The 20693-nt window shown below is 42.9% G+C and overlaps 1 protein-coding gene across 6 annotated transcripts in view; it reads right to left on the minus strand.

The window, feature by feature from the left end:
* gramd2aa (GRAM domain containing 2Aa) overlaps positions 1-20027 on the minus strand; it is a 34890-nt gene extending 14863 nt beyond the window's left edge. The window contains exons 1-4 of one of the 6 annotated variants that reach the window (XM_061670388.1): positions 19719-19797; positions 19563-19658; positions 12452-12556; positions 3606-3663 (exon numbers count right to left, since the gene is read on the minus strand). In XM_061670388.1, coding sequence (XP_061526372.1) covers positions 3606-3663; positions 12452-12546 — 153 coding nt within the window. In that variant the 5' untranslated portion in view covers positions 12547-12556; positions 19563-19658; positions 19719-19797. Of the gene's footprint in view, positions 1-3605; positions 3664-12451; positions 12557-16989; positions 17330-17384; positions 17821-19562; positions 19686-19718 lie in introns of those variants that run through there. The other 5 variants (XM_061670385.1, XM_061670384.1, XM_061670389.1 and 2 more) reach the window with 5 other exon arrangements.
* Between the last annotated feature and the right edge of the window lie 666 nt (positions 20028-20693).

Genomic DNA, 20693 nt, shown 5'->3' on the forward strand with positions numbered 1-20693 from the left:
ACTCCACACTCTATAGCACCCATTTGATACCCTCCCTCTCCACACACACACACGCATTACCCTTCGTCAGTCCGAGCTGGAAAAACACACACACACTGTTCACGACTCTCATGTGAAGTGACCCCTTTCTTTCTCAGTATTTCCTCGCCCGTCAGTGACACCTCCCAAAGTCCAAACCCGCCTGTGTCCGAACACTCAAGTGGTCCCAATCATTCCCCGCTCTCCTCCCTCAAACTCACTTCCATCCTTCTGCCGCCCGTCTTTCTTTTCTCTCTCTATCCCTCTCGTCCATCTCTCCACTTTGACTGGCGCGCTCTTATTGTCCTTCTATTAATAGTTCAAGGCAGCTCCTCTCCTCAGGAATATGGAGCTAACGGTAGGTCACGGTGAGACTACAGGCAGTCGGGTGGGGTGGGGGTGGGGGAGGGGGTGGGTCCTCAGTGACAGACTGTATATCAAGAAGCAAGTTGCGATAATGTTAAAAGGTTTATTTGAATGACCTCAATCAGCCGCCACTGTGAGTACTGAGGGCACCATTATAATTGTATCACATTTACATTACGGTCGTTTTGAACTTCTTCAGTTTACAGGAGTGTCCAAACATTTTCCTCCGAGGGCCAATTATAGAAAAATCTATGGATAAAAGGGTCACTCTAACATTTTCTTTAATTTTAATTCTTTAAACCCCCTACAACCAGTCCATCAAACAATTATATATTTTGATTTGAGTTATTTTGAAAACTGCTACGTCACAGCAGTCTCTTAAAGGTGACAGGCAAATAGTTGAGGAATTTTCAGCATTTTGGAGTGGGCTGGTGCCACTAGAATAGGGTTGCCCCCAGCACTGAGCAGCAGCTGAATCACACCTACACGTTCATGACAAAAAACAACAACAACACAAAACAAGCGCAAACTGCGGTATGGTGACATTTTTTTAAATCAGTTACTTGAGGATTATTAATGTGATATGTTCACGTATTGGACCTTGGCAAGGAGCAGAAAGTGGAGGAAACCATTTTTGCCTCTGATACTGAATTAGTTCTATTTTAGTTGTAAATAGTTTATTTGATTCTTTGCATATCTAGAAGAGTTCTATATAAAATCAATGTATTGTTAGCAGTAGTTTTAAGGATGTTGCACCCACACTTTGTATGCTGTCCCCTCCTCCTTTTCCCCCCGATAATGTTGTGGACCTCGTCAAATGTTATTTTTAGTATATGACACTAAAAAAATGATTGGCGCGCCACAAATGGCCCACCGGGCAGTAGTTTGGAAAGCCCTGGTTTTTAGCATTCTTATCAAGCTAACCAATGTAATAGAAATATGTTTAAACAATAAAACACCCTTTGAATGCTCTTTATAATGACGAATGAGGAGGGCGTACTAAAGCAGTGCTTGTCAATTGTTGTCACTCCGTGACCCGCATTTTCCGATTGTTACCAAGTCATGACTCACTTGTATAGAAATTTAAATGAAGCCTCTGAAAACATATTGACAGTGTGTTGTATTATTAAACACCGTTTGAAATTAGTACATGAGCATATCGCTAGCCATGATGACAGCTATTTGCTTACAGAGTAAACTAGCGGCTAGAGCGGCAGGCAGTAACACTTCCTGTCGCCTACCAAATACAAGGCAATTCCAATGAAGTTGGGACGTTGGTTAAACATAAATAAAAACAGAATACAATAATTTGCAAACCATGTTCGACCTACATTTAATTGAATACACTACAAAGACAAGATATTTAATGTTCAAACTGATGAACGTTATTGTTTTTAGCAAATAATCATGAACTTAGATTTTTATGGCTGCAACACGTTCCACGTTCCAAATCGTCAGCAATTGCATAGGTTAATTAAAGATGCTGAATTGTCCATGGGTGTGAATGTGAATGATCGATTTTCTGGTCGATACAACAGTGCTTCTCAACTGTTGTCCTCATGGGACAGGCATTTTCCTATTGTTGCAAAGTCACGACCCACTTTTATAGAAGTTAAGAACAATAAAGATTTGGTTTTTGTTCAATAAATTCCGTATGAAAACATATGTAAGTATATTATATTTTGAAAGGCTGTTTCAAATGAGCCGGCACGGTGACCGACTGGTTCGCACATCTGCCTCACAGTTCTCGGGTCCAGGGTTCAAATCCCGGCCCCGCCTGTGTGGCGTTTGCATGTTCTCCCCGTGCCTGCGTGGGTTTTCTCCGGGCACTCCGGTTTCCTCCCACATCCCAAAAACATGCGTGCTAGGTTGATTGAGGGCTCTATATTGCCTGTAGGTGTGAATGTATACGCGAATGGTTGTTTGTTTCTATGTGCCCTGCGATTGGCTGGCGACCGGTTCAGGGTGTACCCCGCCTCCCGCCCGAAGATAGCTGGGATAGGCTCCAGCAACCCGCGACCCTAGTGAGGAGAAGCGGTCAAGAAAATGGATGGATGTTTCAAATGAGTTTGCTGTACCGCAAAAGGCATACTGCTTGCCATGACATCCGACAGTCAATGGCTGAGCTGCGCTGTATTTGTTTACAGAGTCAACTAGTGCCAAGAGAAAACATTTCTTGTCACTTCCCTACTTTGTTCCTTTTGAAAACTTAGCACACCTCTGTACTGTACTGAAAAATCAGAATAAGAATACATATAGACAGTACGTGCCATGCGACTAACTAATGGTGCACCTTGCCCCTCACCCAAAGTCAGCTGGGATAGGCTCCGGCTCACTTACGATGGGCAAACCCATTCAATAGATAATTAAAATACGGTGCTTTTCAAGGTACTCTTCAATGTGCTGCAGTCCAATAAATAAATACAGCTGGCACGATAGAACATATTTGATTAATTCTGATTTATATCAGATTATATTTCAGATTTTTTAAATTCAAGGACAATTTAATAAATTATTGTATATAATTTTATTTTAACATTTAGTGTTGACACAAAGTGCCCTCAAAGTTTTCAACACTTGTGTGCTGTTAACGTTAACAAAAATCTCATTTGTTTTTATTATGCTCCCCTCGTTCATCACCATAATGAGTGGATTAAGAGTGTTTTATTGAGAGCAAAAATGAATATTGCAGTGGTTAACTTGTACGACAGTTAATATTAAACCTTGCCTCTCCAGCTAATACAGATTCTATGATGGCCGCAGTCTGTGGCGGGAACAGACAGACAGTCAGCTTCGATTTCTAAAGCAAACAATTGCTTCCACATCTGTCCTTTAAGGTTCCACTGTACAGCATACTTGTAGCTTTACTGCTTTTGTAGAACAGGGAAAGTGACACTCTATCAACATAATGGATCAAGAAGAAAGTCAAGTATGCACAAATTCCTGTTCTATCGTCATGTAAGGTGTACAGTAATTATGATGACTTGATTTATTGCGCTTTTATGCTTTTGGATGATTCTACATTCAAGTTTAATCGAGCAGCCACGGAATGCATGGTTCATTGTAAAAATGTGTCCTTTTTTATATTTTGTTCCTGCTTGTCACTTTTACTTGTTCTCGTGTTAACGAGGCGCTGCAAAATTGGGAAAATATCCCAAATAAGGAAGGTAAAAACACACATACACACCACAACAACACACAAACAAAGCAATAAGACTCACCGAGCCACGGTAACATTTTTTTACATCCTCATAGGAGAGCTCTTCAATCAGCTGAAACCTGGAATAGAATTAAAAGGCAGACTTGTGATTAAAAACAAACAAACAATTGGATGGCATTTTCCATTTGTGGCAAGCAAGCTACATCCTCATGAAATCACCACAAACAAGGAAAACTGTTTGCGAACATAGTAGGCAAGAAGGCAGAAGTGTTGTTGGCAGCCTTGCAAACGGCGGTAAGATTGTGTTTCTGTCTGTGTGTGCGTGGGTGTGCAGCACATGACAATCCCCGGTGACTGCGTGCCTCAGCATGACACGCAATCATCAGTGTGTGTATGTGCATCAGTGCAGGATGCAAGTGTACGCTGTCACATCCCGCACTATCAAAGAGGAATATTACGTTGTCTGTGCACAAATAGTGGCGATGCCCCAGAGATTCACACGTGTTGTTGTTTTATTTATTGCCAGAAAACAGACAGTTTGGGGGTGAGACTGAGGATTAAAACAACAAAACAACTTCCTTTTTATGTGTTACCTGTCATTGAGATGACTGACAGTGTGAAGAGACTGGAAACACTAGTTCACTCAAATTGTGAAAGGCGAACGTTTATGGATAACCTCTCTGCCCGAAAGCATATGTCATTGAGAATGCAACACGATGGTGTCGTGGTACACTCGCCGGACTTTGGTGCAGGCACCGTGGGTTCAGTTCTCACTCAGTGACGGTGTGAATGTGAGTGCGAATGGTTGTCTGTGTCTATATGTGCCCCGTGACTGACGGGCGACCAGTTCAGAGTGTAGTATGCCTTTTGCCCGAAGTCAGCTGGGATAGGCTCCAGCGCCCCGTGACCCTAGCCAGGGTAAGCGGTGTTGAAAGTGGATGGATGTAACGCAACGCAAACGAAAGTGCCTATTGCTCTCTTAAAAAATGTTTTATTTTGTTCTGCTTTGATTCACACAAACCATCCACATGCATATCAGAAGGCTGTTATTTTTGCTTTTTACCCAGATTGAGCCTGTTCTTATAAGGCAGGGGTGCCCAAACTATTTGGCTCAGGGGCCACATTGCCGTAAAAAAATTGTCAAGCGGGCCAGCATTAATTTTACATGCTACTGACGAGGGAAATGCTTTTTTGTATTTTTATTTTACTGTTTTACTATGCTGTCTGCTGCTACGTAGATCTTATAACTGCCCGACCTGGATAAATGAAGGTTAAAATAAAAATTAATGAAATGCAAAATAAAGTATTTTGATGAAATTTGACTCAAACTCAAACTTTATTCATCAGAATCAACAAACAACATGTTTGCATTCATGTGAAAGGTGATACTGAGATCTCGACTGCAGGAAATGGGGCAGGTCTGGCTCAAAAGCGGTGGTTTTAATGAGCAAGATACCACGCAGGTGGGAGTCACTTAGTCTTGTCTTCACGCGGTTCTTATTCATGTTCATGACTGAGAATGTCTTCTCACACAAGTATGTCGAGCCAAACAAGCTCAACATTTTCTTAGCAAATGTACGAATCTCTTGGAACCTGTCTTTATCCAGCTGCTGGTAAAAGTTGACAAGAGGGAGTTGTTGGTACCGGCTGCGACACTCTGTGTCACACTGCAGCTCAATGAGCTCCAACTGCAGGTGGGCTGGAACGTCACTGAGATCCACGGAAACGGTTTGGCACATAGAACTTTTTGGTGAATAATACAATGGAGTTTTATAGCTTTACCTCCATCTTCGCTTTCTTTGTTACACACTCGGGTTGATAATCCACTGTGCTCGCCAACCATGGCAGGTGCGCCATCCGTAATAATCCCCGTGATTGTCTTCCACTTTAATTTTATGTCATGTACGGCGGAACAAACAGAAGCAAATAAATCTTTCCCTCTTGTTTGGTCCTGAAGGCTCTGGAGGTCAAGTAGCTCTTCACGCATGTTCATTTCACTGTCCACTCCTCTAAAACAAAATCCGTAACAGAGCGCTGTCGGATGCATCCGTGCTTTCGTCACAGGCTCCCGAAAAAAATTCAAACTCCACTCCTTTTGCGTCCAACTGTCTCTTAATATCAGAAGGAACTTCTTCTTCGCCTCTTCGTGACACAATGCTACGAGCCAGGAAAACATTGGCGAACTGTTGCTTTTTCTCAGGACAAATGTTCTCCACCATTTTCATCGCACAGTCTTTAATAAATTCACCCTCAGTAAAAGGTTTGCAGTGCTTGGCAATCAGCGTTGCCACCTCATAGCTTGCCTTTGTTTTATTTTCATTCGACTCACTGGCTCTTGTGAAAAACTGTTGCTGTGCCGTTAAACCAGCTTCCAGTCGCTTCAATTTTTCACTGCGTTCGTTCCCAGTTAGCTTGTCGTAATTAGCATGTTCCGTCTGGTCGTGCCTCTTTATATTGAACTCCTTGAAAAACAGCCACAGTCTCTTGGCAAATTAGGCAGACGCAGTTGTTTCGAAACTCAGTGAAAAAATATTCAGACTTCCATTTGTCCTGGAAACGTCGGCCCTCGCTATCAACTTTCCTTTTCTTACTTCCAGTTGCCATTTTAGAAATGGGCAAAAAACAGATCATGCGGCAAAACGGCCCCGCGAGAGTTCAGCCACAAGTTTACTGCCATCCTGTGGTGAAATCTAAAATTGCGCGTGTATTTTCACCTGCCGGGCCACATATTATTGGTTTTATGACAGAGGCTTCGGGCCAGTGGAAATATGAACACGGGCCGGATTTGGCCCGGGGGCCGGACTTTGGGCATGCCTGTTATAAGGATTTGGTAGGGCTTCGAATCAGGACCAACACAATATAATTAGTAGAAAATAAACCAAATGCGTATGAGAAACTACAATTTCCTGAAAAAAAAAAAGCCAAACTGTAAACTGCTGGAATGCCGGAGAAAACTAATTGACGAGTAGGACGATATACAGTCCCCTCCAAAAGTATTGGAACGGCAAAGTCAATTGCATCAATCCTGCAACCCAACGACTTCACCAGATTGTTGCATTCTTCATTTGAAATGCATTATGATGTAAAGTTGCTCGTTTGACCTTTGGTGAAGCTTTAGCGAATGAAGTTAAATGACTTTCTATTTCTAATTTTGGAATGCCGTCAGCAAATGGCGAAGGAGCGTACTGTATATCGCCCTGAGCCACAACATGCAAGGAGTTGCGTTGCTAAGCAGAGGACGACGGATCAGGAATCACGTACAACACTCACTATCGTTATAAGCTATGGGATACTGACTTGTTGGGTCAATCGAGACCGGTTCGTATTGTCGCCACAAAGGAACTTCGATAAATACGTCTTGGAGCGCTTGTTTGATGCATACCAAGATTGGCTTGTGCGTATTCACACCTGCACAAACAGTACAAAACAAGGGGGAAACGAACTTGTTCGTTTAAAGTGGACAAAATGTGGCAATACACCCCTTAATTTAAGTACCCTTTGTCGGACTGCAACTATTGTGGCCTTGGTCATCCTTGTGAATGGGGAAAGAGACACATTAATCAAATAAGGAGCACAAAGTAAGTTTGTTCCAAAAATCCATTTAAAAAAACAAAACAAACAAAATCTTTCTTTAGCTTTGTGGCGATTCATCCATCCATCCATCCATTTTTGGTACTGCTTATCCTCATTAGAGTGACGGGTGTGCTGGAGCCTATCCCAGACTTTGGTGGGGAGAGGCAGGGTACCCCCTGGACTGAATGTCAGCCAATTTCACTTTTTTGATGATTCGGCAACACATTATTATCTTCCTCAAGCAGTGCCCCATCTTGTATTCAACTGTCGCTATTCACTCATGCGTTTCCGCCCGCTCTCCCATGGGTGAGAAGATGAGCGCACCTTTGAGCCACTCTCCCCGTCTTGTCGTGTTCTGTTGCTATGTCAGAGTGGAGAGGAGGTGGTCGCAAAGATGAGAAAAATCAAGGAAAAACGAGCTTATTGCGTGTCTGATGTGTGAGGAACAACATCAAGGCAGAACATCCTGTGGGATGGTTATTAATTAAATCCATACCCGATTAATCAAATTTCGTAAAATGCCCATCGTTAGTTTCTATGCTAAAATCCATATTCTAAAAATATGTAATGTGGTTACAATGCCAGCAAAAATTGTACTGTACAAGTCTCTAAACAAAGATCTCTACTCAGTTTTTATGTCAAAGAGCAGCGCGTTGCCAGATGCTGTGCCTGCTGTGTGTGCCTGTGCGTAGTAGGTTTGCACTGTGTGTGTGTGTGTGTGTGCGTGCGTGCGTCGTAGTATCAGGCTGTTGTTTACAGCAGGACAGTACAGCTATGACAGCACTGCCTGCTGGGCCAGATGTGTTCGACATCACTTCCCCTTTTATTCCCCAGTTTGATATGTTGTCAAACAAAATTCGAGGATCCTTTGTTTGGTAAATAGTGTACATTTGGATAAATTGTCTATATACGTACGTAGACAAGCTATGATTATGTTCGGTAACTACCTTAGTCCAAAAAGTGGTTTGTGTTGTTTGCTCCTTGACAAATATGACAACAAGGGTTGACATGGGCCCAAATTGCAGTTTGCAAGGCTCCCAACATACCTGGACAGCGTTTCAAGGTTACAAATCACGCACGATAAACGAGCTTGGGCAATGGTTTAAGAATATGTCGTTACATGGCACAAGAAGCCACGCTCAGATACCACCGTACACCATACTGTTTTTCACTTGCTTGTTGTATGTTTTCGTAATTGTCTTTTTTGACACAAATATTTACTGTAATCCAGACTTTGCTACTGCAGTAGCATAGGTTAATGACAGACGACGACGTGTTCTCACTTAATTTACAAATTCGGGAATGGACTTCTGTCAAAAACAGAGGAACTCAAGTACAGGTAGTATGTGTTTTTTTTCCCAGTGCATCAACGACTGGATACTGCCACACTTGGATCCAATGCAAGTCAACTGTAACAGCAAAACGCAACAATCACTTCACATCATTTGCACCTTTATGCAGAGCTACGACTGAATCGACCAACAGACCAAAAATGGCGATTAAAACACAACCAATTTCATAATGAATGACTTTCTGTGGCTAATCCTGTTTAGTAACTGTCTTGTGTTCATGTTATGAAGAAAGTGTGCATGCTGCTTTAACTGCCTGCTGCATGCAGCCTATAAATAGTCTCCACAGTAGCCATGCGCTCTAAGGTAGGGATGAGCGAGTGATTATTAAAAATACAGGCGGAGGCCCTGCTGGGATCCACCATGTGTCTCTCTGCGCTCACCTTCCATCTGCCTCCTTTTTATACACGAGACAAGTCTTCATCAATAATACCGCTGGTGCAACGAGACACTGAGGCCTGAAGGGACCTGTGCTATGACCAGATTTGGAATGTCAAAATAAAACATGTTTTACAGGGTTACACCGGGATGGGCGGTTGTAAAAGGCATAAATAACACTCTAGTCCAATCCCATTATTTTTGGACTTCAGTCAACAGCTTTAACATGTTCTAGGATCCACTGAATCCTGAAGCTAAGACGAAAATGCAAGTGTCTCGAGAACAACTCCGAACTCCACGCATGAAAGGAATGTTTGAAAGTAAACCAAATGTCTTACACTCTTATAAGCATTTAAAGCGTCTTCGTGCGCACGCTCAGTGCCTCAGGCTGTGAGGCAGAATCTAAAACTAATTACCAACTCAAAGGCCCCAAAATGGAATCCTAAATTAGAAAGAGAACACTTCCCACCGGCGGCAGGTGTAGCTGTGGACCCCAACATAATAATCGAGCCGCAGGAGGAGGTGAAATTAGCACGGTGAGCTCGGAGACAAGTGGAAAGATTTACAACTTGTAAAGATTTTAAGTAGATAAGACTTGATGTGGAAAGTTAGGAGGGGCTTTCACATCAGCCGCTATCAATTTAGCCTCCTGGTAAATTAGCACGGAGTTACATACAGTAACAAAAGAGCTGGGACTAACTTCAACAAGTGGTACAGCAGCATATACAAAGTCACGATACTCATGTGTGATGACAGCAGAATATATTTTGAAATACTGTACGTCTCATAGATGTTATGCACTTTTTAAACACAGGTTTTCCTTCCATCCACTTATTCTGTAGCCTAAACTTCTTTAAAGGCCCAGTAAACTCATCCAAAAAATGCCTTGCAAATTTGACATATCAAAGAAAAGTCTTACGAACAAATTTGAATGAAGAAAAAAATTGCAAAGTATGTAAAATCAGCCTTCGAGGCGGTAAAGAATTGAGACGTTCTCTCAGTTTGCAGACATTGTGGGCATGTCGCTTGAAGGCTCTGAAAAGCCTGCCTCGCGGAACTGTCAGTCAAATATGTGCCTTCTCTCCCGGATCCGAAGCTGGTCCAGGAGAATTCCCAGCGATGGACATTGCACACGTTCTCACAGGCCGCAGAGAGTCACTCTGTGGCAGCAAGGCAGCCTCTGACTCCCCCCCCCCCCCCTTGGAACAATTTTCCCTCCTTTGCTTCTGTTGAAATTCAGTGGGTCGCGCTGCTGTGGGCATCAAAGGGTGCATCGTATGCGGTTACAGCAGTACGTGCACTGTCGTCCCCCTGGAGGATTTTTTAAATTCCCTTCCTACTCCTCGCCTTGGGACATCGCCGCCGGCAACTGTTAGGCTGACGGCCCTATCGCCGTTGTGTCGGACCGCTAGCGGGCTAGACCGGGCTGCGGATCCCATCCGGTTTGCCATGGAGGAAGACGGCAGAGAGACTGTAGCCCAAATAACACAAAACACATTACACTTCAGGGAAGATGTAATTTTTTGCATGCTGTAGTGGTAGAAATGGACCAAGATATTATGAATAAGAAAGTGGCAATTCTGCCGAATGGCCAATGCTTTGAATAAGGGCACTTGGTCATGATATAGTGGGGGATAGGGTTGGGCATCTTTTGAAATTGAGCGATTCCGGTTCCAAACGACTCTCGCTTCCGATTCTTTTAGGGGGCTGGGTAAAAAAGGTTTGCATGGTTTAAATAAAAGGTGTCCAAATTATGAACATCCATTTTCGTAGCAGCCCGCAACATAGACTACAATGAACATTTGACTCAAGGTTCTTTATAACCAGTATCAATATCAAACCTATCAACTAAAAGGCAATGTGTGTGGAACAAACCCAATTAACTTAATATTCATTAATTAATGTTTCAGCTAAAAGTTAACCATTTTAACAATGCTATATTTATTTGGGACTGTTTCATTACGTCAAATGGTTAATGTGTGCAAGTTTTAACTTGACTTCCTGTTTTAAGCTTGCAGCCTTTATTTTGAAGGGTACGCACCCGGACTCAGCATTTTGGCACGAAAAGTAACTTCACACGGGTGGTGATTTAATGTCTTTGATTTAATGTATTTGAAACAAATCACAAAAATGACTGTACTTTTTATAATGTGGCATGAATGTACAGTCCAAACATGGCCAACCCCCAGCTTCCTATTCTTCTCTTATGAACTAAATGTTGCTACGGTCAGCCACAGAGACTCAAGCATGAGCTCTGACATTCAATCGATGGAAGCATATACTGTACATGCTCAAGGAAATTGGTTTCGAATTGTCTGCATGTAATAAACCATCCATCCACCCAATTTTTGAAAATGTTTATTTACATGGTGAGATTAAGGTGTTCACATGCATTTAAAAAAAATCAGTTTCCAATCGATCTAATGCAATAGTTTGGTTTTCTTAAGTGCATGTAAACATACTGACTGTGTTTGTTTGCCGGCAGGTAAACAGGAAGCATTCAGGTCCCTCCCTTTCACTTGAGTCCGACACACAACATGCTTTTGTGCTCAATCCCAGAGCAGATTCTACAGGATTACATGGCTCCTGCCTGCAATCCTTCTTATATAACACACACAACCGCACTCTATCGCTACACACACTTAACATTATTACTTGCAAAGCGGACATATTTATAGAGTCGAACCAAACGTTTACCAGACATTTGTTTGCTACAACTGCTTATGAAATCCAATTCCAATATACAAAATTAAAAATATATTTCAGTTTACATTGATATTAAATTGACATACTTAGAGTCTTTTGTAATCGTCTCATGTAGGTAAATTCATGTGGCAACGTTATTATGATTGGAGAGTTGCGTACTGTTGTCTGAACTTGCCAAATTATTGTATTTTTTATTCTTATTTCTTGGTGAAATTTGCCAAAAGAATTGATGAACCTCTTTTACCTTTTCAGGGTGGCCATTTTGGATGAGCTTTCTTTGTTTAAGGCTCATTTACATAAAGGTTTTGGCATAGGTTTTACAGACGGCTGCGTTTCCTGACGCAAGCCCTCCCTATTTATCCGGGCTTGGGACCGGCACTGAGTTGGGCTGACCAGTCCCCCCCCAAAAAAAGAAAAAAAATCATAAAAATTAATTAAAAATAGGCAACCAGAAGATTATAGAACAGATCTCAGTGCGATAGAGTGCAGTTCTAAACCACTGCAAACTTCAACCACAGTAATAAACATATTGTTAAATAAAGTATCTCAGATAGTGTCAATCAAAATGTCAAAATTATTTTTTGTAAAGGTTAGAATGTGAAGGGGGGGCCTTATGTTAGCATTGGTGTCAGCTCAACGAGACCTCAAGCGCAAATAAACACATCACGTATGTTGCTAATTATGCCTGCCCATTGGTTTGTGTACGTGTGTTACCATTGTTTGACATCAAGTAGGCCTTCAAAATAAGCACCATGAAAAGAAATCTCCTGCAGTTGTTGCCCGTGAGCACATACACACAGGATGCAGATGGTGTGTTGGGAAACGTGTCTGCGTTTGTAGACCGTTGTGTGTCAGTGTCTACGGGTGTGTATTTGTGCGTCTGCTTGTGGTTGAAATTTGCCTGAGGTGTCCGTGCGCGTCTTCGTCCTTGGAGGCGTCCGGGTCCTGTGCGGAGAGCAGGCCTGTTTCTTCAGAGTGCTCCTGCTGCTCAGTCATGCTCCTGGCCCTGAACACACAAACGCACAAATGAGAGCACAGCGCCCATCCATTTTCCGCCGCTCTCATCCACACTATGTCGTTTGTTTTCTGGCTGCAGATAAGTACACTTTTCTCAGTCCTGAACTAAACGTTTTACATGGCAAACAAATGGACTCTGTCTTTAAAACCAACACAGCGGTGATGCAATGCTGAAGGTCTTATGGTAAAATCACATCCTCTACGCAGCAAATTAAAAACCAGATATGATGGGTCAATGTGACTAAAAAACATCGAGAAAACGTACTTGACACAGGCACAATAAACTGAGATACAATACTCTATATTTAGCCTTTCAATTTATGTATGTACCGTAATTTCTCGTGTATAATATGCTCTCGAGTATAATGCACAATCACACAACTGACCCCAAAAATCAGGAAAACCCTTCTACCTATGTATAATTTGCACCCTCGATTTGCTCAAAACATGAAGTACTATCCGTATTTGATTAGGTTTTTCAAAGAAATATTCTGCTCCGTGTGCATGTGCTGATGTAATTTATTTTTATTTTTTAATTTTTAATCCATACTGAATCTAAAAAAGTTTAACGTTGGTCTATGTCACAAAACTGCCACCAATCATCACCAAAATGTACTGTATGTGGATTAAAAAAAATCACGGATTTTATATTAACATGACGCCGTGGATCCAATTCCTGGTCAATGCCCAATGCTCAGCCACTGCTGGTCCGAGCCCAGATAAAAATGGGTCGGTTACGTCAGGAAGGGCGTCTGGAATAAAAATGGCGCCAAAGAAATCACACAAATGATTTGCTGTGGTGACCCCTGACGGGACGATATGAAAGTCAGAACAATCATAAGTACAACTTCAGTTTGTGTAAATAAATAGTTAATGCTTGTAGCCTTGAGGAAATCAAAGTAGGGATGTTTACGTAGTGTATGCAGACTGGAGGTAAAGGTAGAAAAATGGACGCCGCTGTTTCTGGAGAAGAAAAACATTTTAGTCAAACTAGATTTCGCCTGGAACGCGTAGACCTTTTATAGCAGTTCTACCAATCTAGGCATCTTCTCTTCCACTCGTCCTCATTTTATCGGGTTACGAGCTATATTGCATGGTCATTTTTTTTCCCACTTGTTGTTGCGAGCCGCTCGCGTGGAGTGATTTAAAAAATAAATACAAAAATGGAGTAACAGAAGTACTGTAATGCCCTCACATGTTGCCAAGGAGAGCCACAGTCGCTGTTGCCCTTTCAATCATTTATTGAACGGGAAGAAAAGTCAAACACAAATACAAAATGAATACACTCGCAAGGCCAAACCGCATGCCCAGACACTCATGTGCAAACTAACCAGCCAACCCGACTCCAGCTGCTGATAGCACTCACTCGGCCATGCCTCTTAAAGGCACACATCCTACACATGAATACTACAGTAAATAGAGTAATTACACCTTACGACACCGGTTTATTTCTTTGTGTTCACTTATATTTTATGATGTTTATGTTTATACAACACTGCTATTTTTCTTCATTGAAAACAAAAACTGACGCCGTCTTGTGGGGGCTATAGCGGCTATATTAATGGCATTTCAATTCATTTCAATGGGGAAAATTGAAGGTAAAATTGAGTTACAAGCTTACTCACGAAACAAATTTAACTCGTACGTCAAGCTAGAACTGTAATAATAATTGTAATATACATCGAATGTGGCAAGTGCACATGAAGGAAGCAGAAGATGAGCTTTAAAGAGCGTGAGCGTTGACCCGTGTACGTTTCCCTACAGCCATGGCTGAAATGAACCTGGAGCTGAATCGCAGTTGCTCTTGCAGACACAAACCCTGCCGCACGGTACCTTAATGTCCCGTGGGAGAGCGGACGCTGTCAGCACCTGCCCCGAGTAATAACAAGTGCTGATGGAAAGAGGCTCACGCACGCACTTTCCAATGGATTATGTCTAAACGGCCAGAAGCTTCACGTCAGCTGTTGGCTTGTTCAAACAACTTGGCTTCCTGGATCTAAAGGCTCCATCTGACTGGTTATCTGCGATCACAAAAGGGTTCACAGAGGGGGTGCAGGTGGGGGTGAAGGGCCTGTTGTAATTAGATCAGAGAAGCGTTTGTGGATGTTTCAAGCTCGAAGTTAAGGCATCACTGAGTTGATTTCACTGTTCAATTGAAAACAATGTTCAAAAGGGGGTTGCATTTGTTCTCAACTTCCTCGACAGGAAGTAGCTTGGAGAACCAAGATTCAACAAATCAGTGGCTGGACAAATTAAAATGAAGACTCCGAGGAGAACACGTGCACACAGTTTCAAAATATTGGCAGTCTGGGCATGTTTTGAGTTTTCTTTTACTTTGATGCAACTTTTCTACCTGTTGATCCCCCCCCCCCCCCCCCCCCTCACCCCCCAAAAAAACATCTTTACTTCTCTTTCACTGATGCATTTGTGGACTAACGTTCGACAGAACCAGCAAGTCAAGTTAATGTAGTAGTGCGGAGAATAAACATACTCCTGGACAATTGAAGAAAAAACATAATGCTGTCCTTCCATCCATTATTTTAAAGCACTTTTCCTCATTAGGGTTACGGGTGACTTGAAATATTACCCAACTTACTTTGGGCGAGGTACACCCTGGATGGGTCGCCAGCCAATCGTAGGGCACATACTCTAACCATTCACACTCACGCCTACGGACAATTTAGAGACTTCATTTGACCTAATATGCATGTTTTGCGAATGTGAGAGGAAGGCCGGAGAGAACCAACGCAATCATGAGGAGAACATGGCAACTCCACACAGAGGGCTCAAAGCCGAGATTTGAACCCAGGACCTCTCGACTGTGAGGCAGACGTGCTAACCACTAGTCCAGGGGAAACAACGTTTAATAATGAAATACCAAAACGACCAAACTTTTTCATATCTCCGCAACCCACAATTGAATTACAGTAGATATACAATACATATTGAACTTTTAGAATCCAAATAATTAGTCAGTTATAGTGTCTGTATGGTGAATAATACTAATAACAATAATAATAATAATATCTCTTGTTTAGTGTTGAACTGTTAAGGACAGATTTATAAGGTAGTCAATATTACACATTGTCCTTGACGAGTTATCTTATCTAATGCTAAGTAAATATAAATAAATAAATATACAGTACAGTAATGATAGGTCGCTAACTAGTGTTGAGCATGTTTGCCTCACAGTTGAGAGGTGCCGGGTTCGAAACTTGCTCGGAGCTTCCCGTGCGGAGTTTGCACGTTTTACCCGGGTTTGCGTGGGTTTTCAGTGGGTTGCTTTACTTCCTCCCACATTTCCAAAACATGCACACTGTGAATGGTTGTTTGTCTATACGTGCCCTGCTATTGGCTGATTGGCTGGCGGTCCATCCAGGGTGTACAGTGCTTCTCACCTGAAGTCAGCCGGGATAAGCGCTATAGAGAAGGAACAAATGTGTACAAGTCGTTAAGATGTTCCACTTTTTCTTTTTTTACAATGGAGTACTTTGGCCATTTACGACCCTTACGGGGCCCCTTTACTTCCCGGTTAAGGTAGATACAAAGTAGCATAAAAATGTCGCTGCTTCGTTTGCACATGCAACGCAAGACCAGTCAACATAGTTTTCTTTTCCAGGCATACATAACGTGACAGCCAACTTTGTGCGAAATGCCAAATGCCATTCTGCGTCGTCAAACGTGTTTGACACTAATGTTCAGTGAAAGGCTTCCACCTCGCCTCATTGTCTGAGTAGACAAACACTTGGCGTTGCCATAAACCATCCTTCAATCCAGTGAGCTGTAATCTCGTTAATGCTGCTGGCCACAAGAACAATCTCTGTGCCTTGAGTCCGTGATGGATTCTTTCGTACAGTCCCGGAAACAGTATAGCACTCCAGCCGCATGCTCCTCTGCCTGAATTCACCGTCTGGCCAAATAAACACTGGGGACATTCAGTAAACATTAACAGTCTGCATTGAAAGTGTGTGGGATATATCCGTTTGCGATCATTTCAACAAGTGCATTTCTCTTGAATGTTGTTGTGTCGTCGTCGTCCCCCCCCCCCCCCCCCACCCCGACTGTCTGCAAAGCAATCTCTCATTGTTGAAGACACAGACTGAGAGTGTTCAGCCTTTGGACTCGGAGATTACGTGCGCGGCTTGAGACCTCCTGAAATAACCCTCCCCATTGTGCAAGCGCCTCAAAACAAACTTTGAAGACGCAAGTGGATTTTGCAAGGCCCGCGCGAGCCCTGGAACTTCTCCCGCAAGAAGTACTGTTCAGTCCTCGGAACCGAACGCTTTCCCCGAGATGAAGTAACGGCGCACGTGTATTAAAATGACCCACGTTTCTGGTTCGGGTGGACTGAACCGTCTTGCTGTGTATTTACAAACGTATTACGTAGTTGAATCCGAAGTGTACGCACGGAGCTTTACTCACGCGGCGTTTTTGTCGTCGCATTGTTTGTTTGATAAATATCCTTGAACTCAACGGTATCCACCACGTAAGGAACGAAATGCCACTTGTCCTTATCAATAGCGGTACGTTTTACTTTGCGAGGCAGAGTCAAGTTCGAGTGCGGCGAGACACATTGCTAACGCAGCAAGGCCACTTGGGCTTCAAAATGAAATGTTTCAGGTCGTCTTGTGAGGAGAAATCGCTGGTGTTTCCGTATGACTACGCAGTGGAGCGTGGACAAAGAGGCCCCGGGCGAACTTTTGCGACGAGAAGTGAAGACAACCATTTCTACCTCGATAAATCAAAGCGTCAACGTGACTTATTTTGGTAAAGAGCCGGAAACGGTTCTCTTTGCCGCTGTCGCTGTCGTCTCCTACCTGTAGCTCCCAACTCGGCTGCCACCTCTTTTCAAGTTGTGTCGTCCCTTTGTCGCCTGCCAAAAGCTGTTCGGGCGGGCCGTGGAGTCATTTGTCCGGGCTTGACGAGCGAAGGCGCTCAGCGCGCTTTGAGAGAGGCTCCTGTCGAGTGCGTCCGGTTGGGGAGAGAAGGTGGGCTGAGCTTACCTACAAGCCCAGCGTGGCCTCTCTGCTCACTGGTTTGCGAGGGGATTTTCGACTTCCACGCCACGGACGCCTTTATCCGTGGCTGCCACAATATTAGGAACGCGCCTGCACCCTAACCAACACCCGTGCAGATCACAATTGTTTCCGCCTTTATGAAGACAGCAAGGATTTGACAATTGTCTTAGAGGTTGGAACTGCGTCGCAACATCTGAGATATACTCCCGATATTTGACTTTGGGCTACACACACACACACATACTGATTAACTGGAAACATTTGGGGCACTCACCCCCACCCCCCCACCCCTCTCTGCTTTGCAAAGGATTATCAGACGGCAAAAAAGATTTTCCTGACTGATGATCCTGCTCGGAAAACACGTTGGTGCCGACAATGGTAACTTTGAAGCGGCGCGCACACAACGATAATCGCGGAGAAGTTGAGCCCGAGTCTCGCTTCCGATCACTAAACAAAGGCCCGATTATCGGATGTCAAGAAAATATTAGCCTGCGGTGTGGGCTGTGTTCCACATGTGGACAACGGTCTTTTGGGGGAAAAAAAATAAAAATAATCGAAATAAAACAACGCACAGAAACAACGTAAAACTGACCAAAGTAAATCATGAGTAAAAATCTACGGAAATTTAGCCAATGAGAATCAGACATTACTTTTGAATTGCGGTTTAACATAATCATTTTAAATAATAATAAGAATTAAAAAAAACTAATAGAACAAGCATGGAGCAAAACAATTAATGATTCCTACTGTCACTTTTGCATTATTTCAGGCAAAATTGTTTTTTGCCTCTCTTTAACAGGAGTGTACTAACTTTTTTTTCCCCAGGTGTGTAACAATGATACCCCCCCCCCCCACATCTGCTCAGAAAAAAAGTTGGCGCAGACAATCCTAAATGTTGAGTGCAGTACATACACACATAACGATAATCGTGACGAGATTGAGCCCTTTGGCCTAACTTCCAATGTGAAAGCAGAGGCTCGATTATTGGATGTCTCAAAGATTATCCTGACTGATTGATTATAGACTGCGCTGTCAAGGATGCTAGAAGTGCTTTTCCTTGCTGATCTGATTAGAAAACAATTGGGCCGACAATCTTGAAGCAGTGCACACGCGTAATGATCATTTTGGAAGAATTTGAGAATTGCACACCAATACGAAACCTAAGATCTAACAATGTCACTATTAACTAAGCATCATTATCTTCGGTTGCTATCTTTCTAAAGCTCAGGTAATGAATCTCATAAGATTGAGCAGGTTTCTGGAATATTGTGGGCAGTCCCACTGCTTTGTAAGGAAACCACTTTAACAAGGCTGAAGCCACCGCACACAATGTTGGGAAAACTGTCAGCACACCAGCATTTTATAATGACCAAATATGATGAATGTGCACTCATGCACTTCATGGAAATATATTTTTTATAAAAATATAGACAACGGAACCCAATTTAATGGACTTTGGATTTAACGGACAGAAAATAGTGTCCAGTTGGAACTCAAATTCGCCCCTTTTATGCATCAGTGAGGTAAGTTTGGATAAAGTTGACAAAGAAAAAAAGACAAAACATTTTTAACTAATCTTGTACTGTACTGGGTGTTTTTTGGCCACAAAAAAGTGCTTCAATTTTACGAACGATCTGATTTAAGGGACATCCCCGCTCTTACTAGTCCACTAAATCGAGGTTCCACTGTATTATGAATTTAGATTCTCCCTTTGTAGCACATCGACATTCATTATTCAACATCCTTCAAGAGTTGTTTTCTTGCCCATAAAATGAATAAGTAAATTTAGCTCATCGGAGCAAATTTTTGATACGTGCGATTGTGATTTTTACACATTTTCCCCCAGTATACTATTTGAATCATTCACAATTATATATAATCAGTGTACAGTATTGCAGTATTGCGATTGTAAAATAGCGATAGCATTTTTCTAGTTACTCTAATTCCCCCCGAATGAATATTGCCGAATGACTTTACCATGTAAAAAGGAGGCACAGACATCAGATGATGCTCACTGCCAGTAGATCATCGTCTGAGATTGGTCCAGGTGGAAGATGATCCCTCACAGCTTACCTGGAGCCACTTAGTCAGTGGAGCTTGTGATCAAATATATAGTTTCCGTGTGTGGCTTACCGTACTATCCTCTGACTGCAGTTACCATGAAGGTGGCGGCAGCGCGGGGGCTGGTAGTACGTGTCCTGGCCCACTGCCTCGTCTACAGGCAGGGCCTTAGGGCTGGCTGCGTAGATAGTGCATCCCATGAACACCTCCTGGGAGACGGCCTCCGTGTCCAACAAGGTATCCTTCCTCGGAGCGGCCTGTCCGATCCTGATGGCGGCCGGCTGCTGTATGGGAAAAGCCATTGGCTCAGCACATTGGCTTCTTAACCCCTCCTTCCCTCACAGGCGGCCCACTCCCTCTACTGAGCCGAGAGCACAGAGGATAATCAGATTCTGCATTTACACTCCACAAAATCATGACCAGCGTAATGGCTCCCTGTCACCGATGTCGCATTATGCTAATGCGCACAGCTGACTCCCAAGCACTGGAGGCAGTTACAAATAACTTGTGCAAACACATAGTGACAGATGGCAGTACGATTACTAATGGTTAATTGATCCAAATGTTCATTAGGCCTGAAAGACTACACATACTCCAGTGTCTTCCAACCTTTATCGAGCCTGGGCACACGTTTTACATTTGAAAACCCCGTGGCACGCTAGTGGGTTCACACAAACACACAAAAACAAAGTCACAAAAAGTATACGTACATACTGAAATTATGACGATCACATATCAGTTTACATACTGTGTTGCGTCTGGGCCTGTTTAAGTGAATACAAAGCAATAATGATGTTGTAGAAATGCCAACAAGTGAATACACAGGTTAAATGGACCTTTGGACGCCGAGTGGAAGAGCGTTTAATTGTTTTCTGCCTGTCACTATACGTCGCTGGCATAGATGCAACAGATGAACAAAGATAAGATTATTTGTATTAAATGATTATTTTCAGCAAAGTAGTTGGGAATCACTGACTCTTACTCTCTTGCTAGGACTGATGCGCAGCATTGCTTTTGAGCAGGATGGCCCTAACTCAAGAACCAAAA

The sequence above is a fragment of the Phycodurus eques genome, chromosome 2 (genome assembly GCF_024500275.1).
Source record: "Phycodurus eques isolate BA_2022a chromosome 2, UOR_Pequ_1.1, whole genome shotgun sequence".
Lineage (NCBI taxonomy): Eukaryota > Metazoa > Chordata > Actinopteri > Syngnathiformes > Syngnathidae > Phycodurus > Phycodurus eques.